Raw genomic sequence first — 16403 nt, 5'->3', positions numbered from 1 at the left:
TGGAATGCATGTTATGCCAGTTTCATTGCTGATGTGCCATTCTTAGGAATTTGTAGGTGTCTGGATATTCTCCTGGGAGATTTTTTTTTTCTTTTCTTCTTCTTCTTCTTCTTCTCCTCGCTCCTATGTATTGGCATCAAATAGCATTTTATATCCTTTATAACTTGTTACACTCATTTTTGCAATTATATGTCCTTTTCATTTAGACCGCCGAACTCGGTCCAGTGAAGGTGGTGTTGTTTCTTACAGAACAATATAGATTTTGTCAACAGCTGAAACTGTTGATACCTCCATTCCAGTATCTGTAATGTATGAATGTATTGCAATTTATGAAACAATTGGACTTCAGTGTTTCATCCTTAAGTACTTCATTGTTTATGGGTTCATGAACATGTCTGAACTTTTTCTGCATGTTTCTCTTTTCATTTCCTTTCATTTGCTTCAAATCAGACAATTCCTGTGCACTTTCATGACTCTTGAGTAGTGTTTTTTGCAGTTGGAAAATCTTCAGAACATCTTGTTAGAGAGCTTTAGGATGGCCTTTTGGAAAACTGTAGATTTCCCATAAGTTGAATTGAAACTGCATTTGCAGCAAATTTTTGTTCAAACTGCAGAGTGCATTTTAAGGCAAGAGCCCATGCAGGCACTGGTGTAAGACTAATTTAATTGAACAAGAAAATTGGTTTAACATTTGCTTTCTGCCTTATCTGGAATGATTTTGTGACGGTCACAGACCTTGCAGACTGGGCATCTCTCATTGGGGAACTCTGTGAAAAGTTATTCATCAGTATTATGCAGTACTGACCTTTATTGAGGACTCTTTAGATATTCACATTGCTCAAAAATTAAATACATTATGAAGTATCTAAATGTGAAAGTTTTATGAAAGTCACTCAAAATGGTGGCATTTGTTTAATTGTGATTGTGATAATTTATTTGTGATTTATGCTGATATCATTTGGATAAGCTCTATGATAGTTAAGAAGTTCAATGTGGCCTGGTAAAATTCATGAACCCTGTAACTCTGACATGGAACTAAATTTCCTTTAGATTTTGTTTTTTATTCAATTTTGTCCTTGTGACTTAATGCAGCATGGCTGCCAGTTACATAGTAACTTTTTTTTTAATAAAAATTTTTATTGTAAAGACTGTATTACTTAATTTTCATAGAATTAATGATGATTTTAATTAGAAAGTTCAAGTGTGGTAATTTTTTATGATAGATGTCAGAGGAGTTTTATGTACATTAGAAAATAAGGTGCAAGCATCATTCAAGTTGGAAAAATGGTCAGTTACTCTAGACAGTAATGCACATTCAAAATGAGGAAGAGTTAGGTGATTCTATATGATGTGTGATGTTGAAATACTGTAGTGCAATGACTGTTGCATAGCATGAAAAAGATAGTATTTTTGGATAGCTGTGTATGTGGATACAGTTATTGTAATTGTTTGATCCTAGGAAGGTTTGAAGAGAAAGATGATACTGTATGTAGTTTCACTTAGTGTAAATTGTGGAGAAGTGTATTTAGCTTGATTTTCTGAGAATTGAGGCATTTTTGAGGTACAAAGGATCATTGAATTTTTGGAGTCAATTTTGGTGGTGTAAGTTTAGTAGTTACATGTTCAAGGATAGGTAACAATAATTTACCGTAGTGGGTAACTGTAATAGTTGGCTGGATGAATAGTAGTATATACATTTGTATGTTCCTGTCAGAAACTTATTTTTTAGGATTGACCATTAATATTCAGGGATTGTCATATTTTACTGTTATGCTGTATTGCGCTAACTTATTAAGGATGAAAAGCATATTAACTCCATGACACCTAGGATAAGATTTGATTTAGGTTACTGCAGGAATTTTTATAACTGTAAGAAACTTCAAAGAAGAAAACAGAATTTGATAGAAAGTACTTTGAGCTTTGCCTTCTTCTTTTTCTATTTTTTTGTAATTAGCACAGGTTTTCACATTCTTAAAAGAACATAAGTAATTTTCTCATGACATTTAGTTAAGGTTTAAGAGATTTTGCTAAATCATAGATTTTGTTGGCATTTCTTTGTTGAATGAATGTGGTTGGTAAATTGTACAATGCTGCTTTTTGGGTTTCTTGAATAAGTGTGTTTTGTACTGGAATGTAAAGCATTTGGTAAAGGTTCCAAATTTTCATATTTTATGATACTTTTAAATATCAAAGAAAATATTCAATAGGTTGTGGATTTATTATTAGTTCAAGTGAGTAATCAGTTAACTTGGATTTAGGACGAACAGACTTCCTAATTTTTGGTGTAGGTATTCATACCTAAATTTCCCCCAAAATGTTTATATACTATATATACAGAATAAACATATAATAGATACTGAGTTTTATTTACCTGGGTTCTTGCAGACATGGAAGCATATATGAAGCTTGGAGTTGTGCTTGCTTGTCCCATAGTGAGTGTACTCAAGATCCTAATGCCCAGGAAACTCGTGGTCGCCTGGCAAATGCCCTCATTAATAGGTGGCATTTGCCAATGCTGAATGATATTCAAAGGAACCATTCTTTTAAATGTGCAATTGAAGCAGCTATTAAGGAAGGTTACAATGAGGTGCTTGACATAGGTTCAGGCACGAACTTGCTGAGGTAAGTTAGTTTTCTTCTGTAAAGTTAGAATGTTTTTGATAGGACGTGTTGAGACATTTATAAATACTTGTACTAGGATTATGGATTATGGTATTTTCTTACCAAAAGGAGCATCCCATGAAATTAATTGTATCATGCAAACTGGTCTTATTGATTTGGCATACAGATTTGGCCCAATCCCAGAAGCAAATATTATGCTTGCAAACATGTTTTATGGGATTGACTAAATTTTAATTGATGGCAAGTTTTGAAAACAAGTTTGGGAAATATTTTAAGAAATGATAAATCGTTGTGGAACTAGTTGATCAAATGAAATTTAGATATATACTAGTAATCTAGAATGAGGATTTATGGTTATCTGCAACCTGTAGAGGGAATTTATATTTGTTAGTGGTGGGATATTTGTCTGGCATTCATAAACTTTGCATTGGTTTTCACTTTTTATCAAATTTACACTTGTTGTAAAGAAGTTGCCAATGTTTGGAAAACTTAGCTGCTAACTATGAAGTAGTGTGCAAATATTTTGGCCTTTATTATGTAGCTGAGGCAAACCATTAAGTTAATACAACACTCAGTGGGTCTGCTCATTGTTCATAGGCGAACAAACCTTCGGTTTTAACCATAGGATAATTTCTAGCGCTTAGCTGGATCCGGTTAAATCGCAGATGAAAGCAAGGAATCTTGTAAGATCTGGCAATGCGTGCGTATATCGGGTGAAAAGTGGTCAAGGACCACGCACCCACCGAGAGTTGTGGTCGACCTCTCGGCCTTTACCCTGTTCATTGCCCATTTTCGCTTGTGTTTCTGCCAGCCTCGACAATGCGTGTGCGACTGATCCTCACATCACTTGTAGTAGGTGTTGTTCTAACGTTTGTACAATAACAAATCTGCACGGAATGCCATGCGTGGCTTAGAGAGCAGTGGAAGTTATTTTATGGTAAGTGGGAGCATCGTAGAGTTTCTACTCTTCCTTTTCTTCTCCTCTCCCCGATGCTTTGTCTCCTGTCGCTGTCACACCCCATGCTAATGTTTTGCCTTTTTCTTCTTCCTCTTCTTCCATCAATTTGTCGTTGGAAGTATCGGGAGGCCCTCAGGCTGATTAATTATGCAATGTCGCCCCTCTTCCTCGGGAGTTAATTTAATTCCCGAGAGGGAGGAGGCTTTTTCATCAGTTTCTTTAATTTCAGATTTGGAGGCGTCCAAAATAATGGCGCTCTGGGGGTTCCTTTGGGCTTCGGGGTCCACCATCCTTGGAGGGTTTGCTGACGATGCTTGCCACTCACCACCTCATGCTGTCCAGGCTCTCCCCCCTCCTCCTGTCCTCGTTGGTAGCCAAGGTCACCTATATTGTATTGCTCCGCCAGTGACGATTGCCAGTTCTTCTAGTCAGAGGGAAGCCATGGCGTCAGCCCCGCTGGTGACATCACAGGGTCAGCCATTTTGTATGCCTCCCCCAGTGGCGTCTGCTTCCCTTTGGGATTGAGGGAAAGCTGTTATGTCATCGCCGCTTGTGTCGTCATCGTTTGCTGCCAAGACATCATCTCTGCCATCCAGTTCACTGCGTCTCCCTTCCATGTCATTGGCCCTTTCTCTTGCTGATCCGTCTGAGGCTTTATGTCAGGCGGTTTTTAAGAGATTGGACTCTGTTTTAGAAGATACGTAGGTTTGCTGCCATGTCAGCTGGGAGGACTGGAAGCAAGCGTGTTGTGTCGCCCCCGCCTCCTGCGAAGAGATTGTGTAAGGAGGCAGTGTTGTCATCCTCTCCTTCTCCCCCATCTCCACCGTTTCGGCGTATCAATCATTGGAAGGCTAAGGACTTTGCCCTTTCTTTGTCTGTGAGTGACAAGCTGCACGCCCATGTTCCTGCAAGTCTTGGTGTTACTAAGAGTGTTAGTGATCTGCAGTGGCTGCTTTGTCCTCTGCATCGAGTCGCGAGTGTGTTGCAACCTCCCACGTTTGTGCACAAGTTGCAAATTCTTCCGCTTCTCCAACTCCAGGGCCTATTCGTCACCGTAGGGATCTCAAGGCGCCTGTCAAGAGGTCGAAGGTTGTGAACGCGGAGATAGTGCAGCAGGAGTATTTGCTTGTCACTCTCCCTGGTACTTCCCGGGGTTCGACTCTTAGGGATCCTCGTTCTATTTCAAGTGTTTGAGGCACTTCACCTACGCATGTACAGTGGTCCCCCCGTATTCACGGGGGATACGTATCAGACCCCCCTGTGAATAGTTAGAACCCCTGAATGTTTGGAACCCCTATAAAAACGCTAAAAACAGCCTATTTTGTTAATTCAAACTCAAGAAAAACAGCTAAAAATTTTCATGCTTGGTTTTTTATGATGAAATTGATAAAAAAAACCCAGGAATTTGTTGATATTTCTCATAGAAAAATACAGTGAATGTGCGAATTTTCCGCAAATATTGCGGGGAAACGTTCCCGAGAGAAATCTGCGAATTTGGGGGGCCCACTGTATGTGCATCTGCCCCACACGTGCACATACACAGCTACATATGCGAGTCTTCTATTGGGAGGGGCGAAGTGATGTCCCTAGTGTTGTGATTGGTTCGTTGCCAGAGTTGGCACTTGGCTCCAGCCCTGACAGGTTGGTTGGCGTTTCAGGCTGTTTAGCTGCTGGCTCTTCTGTTGGTTTACATGAGGAAGGCGCTTTAGATAAGCCTGCACATTCTTCTTTTTGTCGGTTTTACAGAAATTGTCAATCTCATTTGTGGGTTCACCAATTTGGAGAGTAGGACTCGGGCTCGGTTATCTTTCACTCCTTCCTGCTTGGAAGCCTTGCCGGGAGCTACGCAGGATCCCAAGTCATCGTTTCAACTTCCCTTATCGGGGCCGTGTCCAGTTGGTCTTGCATAAGGTAAACAACTCTGTTTCAGATCGGGACAGATCGCTTCACTCAAGGGACTCTGCCAAGTTGGTTTACCCCCTCCCCCTCTCACGAGGCATAGGAAGTACTATGCTACCAACTCTGCTTACTTAATGTCTCGTCATCTTAACCCGAACGTCATTCGTCTGAAGCCGGGATTGACTTTGTAGCAGGTGAGTTCGGTGGCTCCGTCCTTGTCTCTGCAGAATGCCTTAGCTTTGGAGTCTGTGGCAGCTTCCATGTTGCAGACGGTTTCTTGGTTGGACTTCTGGTCGGCAGTCATTGCCAAGATAGCATCTGACAGGTCCCTGGATGGTTTTGTGAGTGCTTCTTCTCTTGCCAGTTTGTTGCAGTCTGGAGGCAAGGCGTTTTCATATCTTGCACACCTCAGTGTTACTTTATGGGCTAACCTTCTCCTGATTAGAAGAGATGTGGCTTTATCCAGGATAGAAAGATCGGTTGACCCGAGTCCTTGCTGTCATTGAGGATTGGGGATCTTTTGGAATCTCAGTTTCTGTTCACTCGGACTGAGCTGGAGGATGTGATAGACCGCTGCCGGGCTGACACGAAAGACAGATTAGTACACCAGGCTGTGTAAGACAGAGTCGTGTCCTCAGAGATGTTTGGCTCCTTCTCTTCCTCCTGCCCAGCAGCAGTCACAAAGGTTGTTGCTTGGTAGGCCGTCAAGGAGTTCGGTTTCGGCAGGGTCTCCCCGTTCGTCCCAGCCTAGGTCAGAGGACCAACGTCCCTTTTGCTCCCGCTCCTTTAAGTTGAGAAGGGTCCCCAAGGGCAGAGGTAAAGGGGGTCGTCGGTGGGTTAGGCACCTCTCCCTCTCCTGTGCCATTGGTGGGGGGTTGCTTGGCAGGCCAGTGGGCCAAGTGGCAGAGTTATGGGGCGGAGAAGTGGGTAGTAGATGTCCTCTGTTCAGGAGGGTGTATCGACCAGATTTCCCGAAGTTCTTGGCTCTCTGGGAGGAAGTGCAGAAGATGCTGGACAAGGATGCAATAGAGGTAGTGGTGCGTCCATCTCCGGGGTTTTACAGTCACATCTTAGTGCTCAAGGCATTGGGAGGTTGAAGGCCTGTAATCGACTTATCCACCTTGAATCATTTCATCAGGAAAACGAGGTTTCAGATGGAGACCCCGCTTTCAGTGTTGGCAGCTGTGAGGGAAAGCGACTTCATACTGTTGATAGATTGGAGGGACGCATACTTCCAGATCCCTATTCATCTGTTGCCTAGGAAGTTCCTTTGCTTCTCTCTCAGAGGCAAGGTCTTTGAGTTCAAAAGTCCTGTGCTTTGGGCTGACCCCAGTCCCTCAAGCGTTCACAAGGTCTTCTCTCTCATCTCAAGTTGGGCCCATGCTCAGGGGATCTGTTTGCTGAGGTACCTTGACGATTGGTTGGTCTTGGCAGGTTCCAGGGAGAAGCTGCTGCAGGACAGAGATAGTCTGCTTCGGTTTTGTCTGGAACTCGGCATCGTGGTCAACCAAGAGAAGTCAAACCTCGTACCCAGTCAAAGGATTGTCTACCTGGGTATGGTCATCAACACGGCGGTTTCGAGGGTTTTCCCGTCGGATCAGAGGTTGGAGAAGTTGCAAGTGGTGGCACGCAACTTCCTATCGCAACCGCACCAGTCAGCTGGTCCCTCATGGGCATCTTCATCTTCGGTCTCTACAATGGAGGCAGAGGGAATTCTGGTCTCCGGCAGGGGACTTGCTCCTATTAAGGGTTCCTCTGTCTCTGGAAGTGAAAGAAGACCTTCGTTGGTGGTTGGACAAGCGAAATCTCTTGAAGGGTGTTCCTCTGCGTTGTCTACCCCCGGACTTCCTTCTGTTTTCAGATGCATCCCTCGCAGGTTGGGGGCTCATTTAGGCGGCCTCATTGCCTCGGCCGTTTGGAGTTTGGAGGACAAGTAGCAGCATATCAACATCTTGGAGTTGAAGGCAACCTGTCTGGGTCTGGAGGAGTTTCGGGAGAAGGTAGAGGGTCATACTGTTGTTCTCATGTTGGACAACACTTAGGTGGTTGTTTATGTGAACAAGCAGGGAGGCCTGGTTTCATGTAAACTTCACGCCTTGACTGGCGAGGTTCACCAGTGGGCAGTTAGCAATTTGGCAGAGCTCTCAGGCAGGTATATCCAAGGCAAATGGAATGTGGTTGCAGACAAGCTCAGTTGTCGGGATCAGATCCTAGACATAGAGTGGTCCCTTCATCAGGTAGTAGCAGACAAGCTCTTCCAGGTTTTGGGGGAGACCTATGCTGGACCTCTTTGCGACCCGGTTCAGCAGGAAACTGGAGGTATTCTGTTTGGTGGTTCCAGATCCTCTGGTGTTAGCGGAGGACGCATTCCAACATCCTTGGGATAACCTGGAGGTGTATACCTTCCCTCCGTTTTGTTTGATCCGCCAAGTCCTGAAAAGGTTGTTGAGTTTACAGAGTCTCAGGATGACTTTGGTAGCCTCTCTGTGGCCTCAGGCAGAATGGTTTCCAGATCTGCTGTTGTTGTTGGAGGTTCCGAGGGAAATTCCCCCTTGGCGGCATCTCCTGTGTCAGCTGCATGTAGAAAGGCTCCACCAGTCAGTAGAATTCTTGTCTCTTCACAGTTGGAGGCTATCAAGTATCTCCTCCGGACAGCAGGGCATATGTCCAGGAGTTTCAGAAGGTTGACCTCTGCAGTTTACCAAGGCAAATGTGCGATTTACTGTGATTGGTGTCGTAAACTGGGTTTTTCTCCACTCAGAACCTCTGTTCAGCACATAGCAGACTTTTTGACCTTCCTCAGAGATGAGAAATTTGTCTGTTTCTGCCTTTAGAGGCTACAGGGCAGCCCTGAGTTTAGTGTTATGTCTTTGAGTTATTGACATCTCCTCATCCTGGAAAGTTTACTTGCTAGTTAAAGGGTTTGAGCAAGCGAGTTCTCCTAGGGAGCTCAAGCCCCTGACATGGGATGTTTCCTTGGTCCTGAGAATTTTCACTAAAGCTCCATATGAGCTTTTGTGTCGTTCATCAGACAGGGACTTGACACTCAATACTGTTTTTCTCCTTGCCTTGGCGTCTTCGAAGAGAGTGGGGGAGCTGCGTGGTCTGAGCTATGATGTGAATTCAGCACACCAGGGGTTGGAAGTCAGTGTCCTTCGAATTTGTCCCTGAATTTGTGGCTAAGACCCAGAATCCCTAGGTGCATGATAATAGGTTCCCCTCCTTTTCCATTCCATCATTAAATGACTGTGGGCGGTGATGCTCGAGAGCTTTGTTGTGTCCTGTCAGGGCTCTGCATTGCTATCTCAAAAGGACACGGCTCCTTAGACCAGGCTGTCGTAGGCTTTTTTTTGCATGGGGCCTACAAAGAAAGAGGTGTCGAAAAATACTATATCTTTTTGGATACGGGAAGCCATCAGACAGGCATACTTAACTCTTGATGATTCCACCACCACGTCTGTGCAGGCTAGAGTGTGTGACGTTAGGGCTATTGGTCCCTCTGTCTTTCAAAAAGAACTTGGCTGTACATTGAGTGCTGGTACTTGGTTACACCGTCCATGTTCACCTCCTCCTATCTTAAGGATGTTGCCCACAGATCTATGGACATGTTTTCCCTAGGTCCTGTGGTCACTGCCCAACAGATTGTGTAACTCATAATTGCCCTTAACAGGGCACATTTGTATCTTACCTAAGATTATCGTGTGGATGAGAGAATGAGTGAGTTGGCTGGTCTCTTTCTTTCTCTTGTACCTTTCCTTCTTCCTTCGGGCGGGTTAAGGAATAGACACGTCATTCGCTGGACTAGTCTGATACAGGTGAATAAGTTAGTCATACTGGTAGTTTGGTCCCTTAGTATGCAAATAACCAACCCTCTATTCGGTAGCATATGCTGTGCTCCTTTGCAAGGGGGAGTAGGGAGTGGTAACAAACCCTGGTGTGTTGGTTTGTTAATGGGCAGTCAAAAGTTTCTCTTTAGTTCCCAGTACGATGATTCTCCCATATATCATTGTACGTCGCTCAGTGTCTGAGTGGTTGGATTATCAATTTAGTTCCCAGTACGATGATTCTCCCATATATCATTGTACGTCGCTCAGTGTCTGAGTGGTTGGATATCAATGTCTCTAGCGTCTCATGGGCATCAGTCCCTCTCTGGAAGACATTTCTTCTGTAGCTGGACTGGCAAGTAGGCCCCAGCCAGTTTAGGATGTCTGTACCTCCCTCCAAGTATTGTTAAGACTGAAGGTTTGTTCGCGTATGAACAAATGACAAATTTTCTAAGACAGTTTGCAATTTTCATAGCTACAAACCCACCTCTAGCTGCCCTTCTGTCTTGTTAAAAGACATCCTGGGTTGGGAAAGACTGAAACTTGTGGCGTGTGTGCGTGGTCCTTGACCACTTTTCACCCGATATACGCACACGTTGCCAGATCTCACAAGATTCCTTGCTTTCATCTGCGATTTAACCAGATCCAGGTAGGCGCTAAAAATTATCTTATTGTTAAGACCTTAGGTTTGTAGCTATGAAAAATACAAATTGTCCTAGAAAATTTGTCATATTAGATAAATCTCCTTGAGTTTTTACCATAATCTCCTTGGATTGATAATTCTGAGTTATCTTGTAACATCATTGAAAGAGAAGTACTGTAGTGTAGCAATTAGTCATTTCAAGGTTCAATTTATCATATGCTTTTGAAAGTCATTAAGGTCTTCCCTTTTTGTTTATTTTACTGTACTTCCTTCCATATTCTGTTTCTTCCATCTTACTTTCCATCCTCTCCTAACAGTTGATTATTAGTGCAACTACGAGGTTTTTCTCTTGCTGAACTTTTAAACTTACTACTGTCAATTTCCGTTTCAGCACTGAATAACCTCATAAGGTACCAGTGTTTGGCCTTTGGCCTAAATTCTATATTAATTTAAATTCAATTAAGGTCTTATAAATAAATTACAGCGTTTTTTCCATTTGCAGCCTTTATGCAAAGCGGGCAGGTGCAAAGATTGTGTATGGATGTGAAACTGATAATTTCATGTATGAGATAGGAAATGATGTCCTCAAGTTGAATGGTGCAACAGAGGGAATAAAAATTTTCAACCTTCACAGCCACAATATAAGTATACCTTCAGATATTCCAGAGAGGTAAGATTTTATAGTTTGCAAGTTGTAAGGTTTTCCTCCTGTTACATCTTTAAAGCATATTTACTGACTGTTTCTGTTTCAGCACTTAGTGACCTCATAGGTCTCAGCACTAGACCTTTGGTCTAAATTCAATTCTTTCTTGTGTTACATTTGTTATTGGGTATAAATCTAAAGATTTAGTGTCCATACATTGTACAAAGCTCTTCTTTTACATATGCTATACTGGTAGGAAGATCAAAATTGCAGGTGTCATTGTTGTCCCATTTTGATACTACAGCATCCAAGCTCAGGCAGGTTGTCTCTGAATGATCTCCAGCTGACAAACCCCTGAATCAGGGGTTAAGCACTAAAAACATTCTAGTGAAGAAAAGAAGGATATATGGAAAAAGATGATGTTGCTAGAAAGGATAATTCAGAGGCAGTTGAGCATATTGTGAAGTCAAGCAGGGGATCATACAGTGGCATTGTTTTCAATGGAAAATCAGAGAATTCCACTTAGCATGAAGGATCCTTTAATAGGTATAAACAGCCAAACAGACTTTATTTGAGCCAGGTATGCTAAGGATTATAGTCGTATGTATAAGTATGTTTGCAAGATTGTTCTAACACTGAAAAAGTAGATGGAGAGGGTCATACAAAAAAATGGTGAACTGAAAATGAAAGAAGGTAATAAACAGTGAATTTCTACCGGAGTAAGGTAGCAAAAACTGAATCTGGAAATGTTAAGTACCAGTTGAGGAACGTGATCTTATAGGACTTAACTATACTGGCCAAAATAGTAAATGATCCAGACTGTTGTTAGGGGACCTTCACTGTCGACAATTCTAGCTTCTGCGTCTGGATTGTGGATCATGTATAAAATGCGAGTGTGTATTTTTTTAATGAAATTAAGCCTGCCAAATTATGCACTAGTGCACTTTTGACTACTCACACTCAAGAGAATGAAAGTAAGGAGTCAGAGGGGTTGGACAGCAAGATATAAAGGAGAATTCTATTTGAAAGCTGAAATTGTATATAGAGTTTTTGTTGACCAACTTTTTTACGAGATGGTCATTAGCCATAATACATTATAGAGTGACAGTATCTTGATGGGTGCTACCTGGCAATTTGTATCCAAGACTTCCCTCATTATAATGGAACCTTGGTGTCTAGTGCTTGTTTAAGGAAGATGCATATTCTTGAACTATCTCTTGATGGTAAATGTGGTCTCTGTTGAATCGAGACGGCTTCCTCTGTATCTAGAGTATCAGGAATTAGAGCTCAGACAAATTCAGTGGTAGAAATGTTCCATAGACCTTGTCTTGTTAGGGATCTTATTAGGGTTTTTTTCTGCCCAAGCTTTCTTTTGGATTGTCAGGGTTTTACTTCTCCACTTTTAAGATGTTCATGGCAGATCCTGTTTCAATCTCTTTCTTAGGAAACCACTCATAACTGGTTTTTCTGATTGATGATTGTAATAGATTAAGGGTACACCTTTTTGCCTTTGGTTTGGTTGTCTTCTGCTTTTCATAATGATACATCAAGTAACACATAAGGACCAGTCTTCTGGCAGGAGCTGCAAGACAGAGAAGGACTTCAGCTTCAAGAATGACCATCTTTTCCCCTATGGCACTGTTTACCTTTGTGGTACACATTGTATGATTTATTTTGCAGTGACCCTCTGCAAATATGAAGCTCTCACTGCCTCTCTTATCATTGCATCCAATTTTAAAAGGATCTTGTTCATTTTGCCTTGGGGTATGTCTCCTAAAAAGTGAGGAGATCAACTGATGATCTATACAGATGGATAAAAAAAATAACCCTGGAGTAGGAGCTTCAGCATTCTCAAAAGATGAATTACATAGTTGAAATAAGTCTTCCTCCAATATCATCAGTATACGCTGCAGAACTCGCAGCCATGCGAATAGCACTAGACATAATATCTGAGAAGAAAGCAATTCCCACCATAATTTTTGGTGATTCAAGAAGTGCTAGAGATGCTATAAATAAGTACGTACAAGTCTCCAAACCATCTTGTACAAGAAATCCAAATAAAAATCCATCAACTTATTCAATCAGGACTATTAATAAAAATATGTTGGATTCCAGCACATGGGAATTGAAGTGAACGAAAGAGCAGATACAGCCGCCAAATTAGCTTTCACTGTTTCATCAACAACACATGTCCTAGTATCAGTCTGGGTAACATCTATTAAGACTTAAATATATCAAGATTGGCAAGCAAACTGGTCATCAGTGTCAACTACAAACAAACTGAGAAATATGAAAAGTGAAGTTCGTTCATGGATGTCATTGTCTCAAAAAGAAAGAGCTAAAGAAGTTCTATTAACAAGACTAAGTATAGGGCATACTAGATTTTCACTTGGTCATTTGATGTCAAATCCACATTCAAACTCTATGAAATGTAATACATGCCAAACACCAATTTCTGTCCAACACTTAGCAGTTGATTGTCGAATTTGGAACCATCAAAGAAACATGTTTTTGAAACCCAACATTAAAAGGCATTCTTGCTGAGAGAAAAGATTTTTTGTTTAATAGAATCATTATGTTCCTAAGTAAAACTGGATTTCTAAATAGTCTTATTTTTTTTCAGGATTAATTCTGGAAAACCAGCCCGAGAAGAGCCTTTATTAGGCTCATTATTATTATTAATAGGGGTTAGTTTTTCCAGACCTCTGGGTCTTAAGTAGACTTCTCGGGGTGGTTCTCAGGGACTAATCCTGAGAAAAAAAAATTATACTTTATTTAAGAAACCTGCCTTATTTAAAATATTTATGATGTTAATTGAAAAATCTTTGCTTTCAGCAAGAGTAAGTTTCATTTTTGAATTCCTTAGATAAATTGATCTTTGTTAGGTCCAATTTGGGCATTCAACAAGTAAATGTTGCACTGTCAAGGGTGTTTGACATCTATTACACTTCACTGGGTCAGCATGTGGTGTTGACATCAAGTGACCATGCAAGAATCTTGTGTGTCCTATATGGAGCCTTGTTAGGATTACCTCTTTTTATCGTTCTTTTTGTGAAGATGTCCTCCATGCATACACTTCAGTTTTTATACTTTTAAGCTTATCTGTGGTTGGCACTAAGGACCATTCTCTTTTCCAATCTTGGTATATCAATGGTTTGACAGACGTTATCCAGTCTGACACTGGGGCATGTGTAATTGTTGGAGGGATAGTACAGGCTAATTTGGCAGCAGAGTTTCCATTTTCATTTCCTTTTATTCCCACATGTGCTGAATCCAACATATTTCCATTGATAATCCTGATTGGAAGAGTTGATGAATTTTTATTTGTATTTTTTGTACTATTTGGTTTACTGGTTTATACTGACTTATAGCATCTATAGCACTACGTGAATTACTGAAAATATTAGACACACTTGGTTTTTTCTCAGATATTATATCAAGTGCCATTTGTATGGCTGTGACTTCGTCAGTAAATACTGATGATATTAAAGGTAAACTTCTTTTGATTAACATATTTTTTTAATATGCAGATGCTCCTACTCCAATATTATTTTTTGGAGCCATCTTCATCTTCGGTCTCTACAATGGAGGCAGAGGGAATTCTGGTTTCCGGCAGGGAACTTGCCCCTATTAAGGGTTCCTCTGTCTCTGGAAGTGAAAGAAGACCTTCATTGGTGGTTGGATGACCAAAATCTCTTGAAGGGTGTTCCTCTGTGTTGTCTCCCCCCGGACTTCCTTCTGTTTTCAGATGCATCCCTCGCAGGTTGGGGGGCTCATTTAGGCGGCCTCATTGCCTCGGCAATAAATACTGTACTAGTCATTTGTCTTTTAAGTAGGTAAGACATGGAGGTACATATTTTTATTTGTTTTAACATCCATGGTGGTGACAATTTTATTGGTGGCTGAAAAATTGGATTTATGTTATATAAGTTCACTAGGTACTTAGCTCTTTTTGGGAAAGAGCTAGTACTATGAATTTCTGTTTCTGGATTATAATTTTGAAAGCAGTCAGCTGCAGGAGATGATCCTGCTTGTAGTGAAAGACCTCTTCGTATTGTTATTAAATTACGGTGATGTTTCAAGGGCAACACACCTGCCTCTACCAGAAGTGAGCTTGTTGGGGATGATCAGAATGCTCCTGTGCACAGTCGCATGCCTTCATGGTGCAATGTATCGTGAGTTTTTAATGCAGATTCTGAGGCGGATGAATATTTTGGACAGCAGTAATCTATTATGGATAAAATGACTCACTTTGCTCCCCAATTAGTGTGTGATAACTTGTTCAATATGTTTCTTAAAAAGTTCTTAATAAATATTGGTAAGTAGCCTCTTAATCCCTTGGAGTGGAGTTTTTGCATGATGTTATGTTTCCATGTTGTGTCGTATACTTTTTCTGTATAAAAAAATATAGCTACTGTTAATTTTTTTTGTTCAGAGTCTTTTTTGATAAGACCCTCTAAATGTGTTAAGGGATCTAGGGTTGATCTGCCAGTTATTGAACCTGATTGTGTTGGTTATTACATACATTAATCGTGGATTAACCATATTTTCTAAGATTTTGCATAAGCAGCTTGTTAGGGATATCAGTCTATAATTGGATGGATTACTTGCATCCATTCCTGGTTTATTTATTGGAAATATTATGGCATGTTTCCATTTATCAGGAAAGACTTTTTAGCCAGGTACTATTATAAAATTTTAATGAATATGATTTAGCTGTAGGAGCTAATTTTTCTATCATATCAAATGATATTTTATCATATCCTGGTGCAGAGGCATGACATGAGTTGATGGCATTATCTAGTTCATCCATGTTGAAAATATAATTATTTTCCAGGTCTTCGAGAGTTTCAAAATTGATTATTATATTTTCTTTTTGTTTTCTGATATTTTGAAAATGTATATCTAGGCTAGAGTAAGCACTGATGTTTTTGAAGTGTTTTCCAATTATATTTGATATTTCATAAGTATCATGGTATATTTTTCCAATTATATTTGATATTTCATAAGTATTATGGTATATTTTTCCATTTAGATGTATTGCATTTCTTGGAGGTCTTATATGTTTTCATTGATTTTCCTTATCTTTTGCTAGATATCCCTTGTGGATGTGTTTGAAGATATGTGTGAGACATGTTCTTTCCATGGTGCGATTTTTTCAGCTATCACTGTTTTTCTAAATTTGGCTGTATATTTCTTATATAGTGGTTTAATGTGGTTAAATGTTATATTTGTTATAACTATTTTGTTTAATATGTTTATTATAGGGCCTTTTGTCAGGTGATTTAAGGCAAGTTTTGAGTTTTAAGATTGGGACCCAATATATGTTTTATTTTACTTAAGGTTGTTAAGGTTGGATTCCACCACGGGACAGGGGATTTTGTGAAAGTGATTTGGTTTTTGGAGTGCTTTTATCTGCAGCATTATGAAGTTTGAGAACGATTCACATGTAGTATTGTGATCTGGGTTATGTGGGAATGGTAGTATGTTTTGAGTGTATAGGAAATATTTATCCCAATTAGCTTTTTCGATATATCTTGCAGGTGGCAATATTTTGATATTACTTAAGTAGTTCAGAATGATTGGGAAATGGTCACTTGTGTATGAATTGTCTAGGACATTCCATTCAAATTTCTCGGCTACATCATATGAACATAATGAAATGTCAATTGAGGAAAACGTTAGGTGTGTATTTGAAAAATATGTTGGAACTTCACTTTCATTGAGACAACACAGGTTGTTTCATTATAGTTTTTTCTATGTTGGTTCCAGATATGTCAGTGGGGTTATTAGTATCCCATAATGGATTATGTG

The 16403-nt window shown here is 40.5% G+C and overlaps 1 protein-coding gene across 2 annotated transcripts in view; it reads left to right on the top strand.

Moving 5' to 3' along the window:
• LOC135220773 (protein arginine N-methyltransferase 9-like) overlaps positions 1–16403 on the top strand; it is a 140387-nt gene that overhangs the window by 79699 nt on the left and 44285 nt on the right. For both annotated transcript variants that reach the window (XM_064258242.1, XM_064258241.1), the window contains exons 5-6: positions 2386–2622; positions 10449–10616. In XM_064258242.1, coding sequence (XP_064114312.1) covers positions 2386–2622; positions 10449–10616 — 405 coding nt within the window. The remainder of the gene's footprint in view (positions 1–2385; positions 2623–10448; positions 10617–16403) is intronic.

This window comes from Macrobrachium nipponense, chromosome 2 (genome assembly GCF_015104395.2).
Source record: "Macrobrachium nipponense isolate FS-2020 chromosome 2, ASM1510439v2, whole genome shotgun sequence".
NCBI lineage: Eukaryota > Metazoa > Arthropoda > Malacostraca > Decapoda > Palaemonidae > Macrobrachium > Macrobrachium nipponense.
Note: the sequence above shows the minus strand (reverse complement) of the source record. Positions and strands in the feature narration are given on the sequence as shown.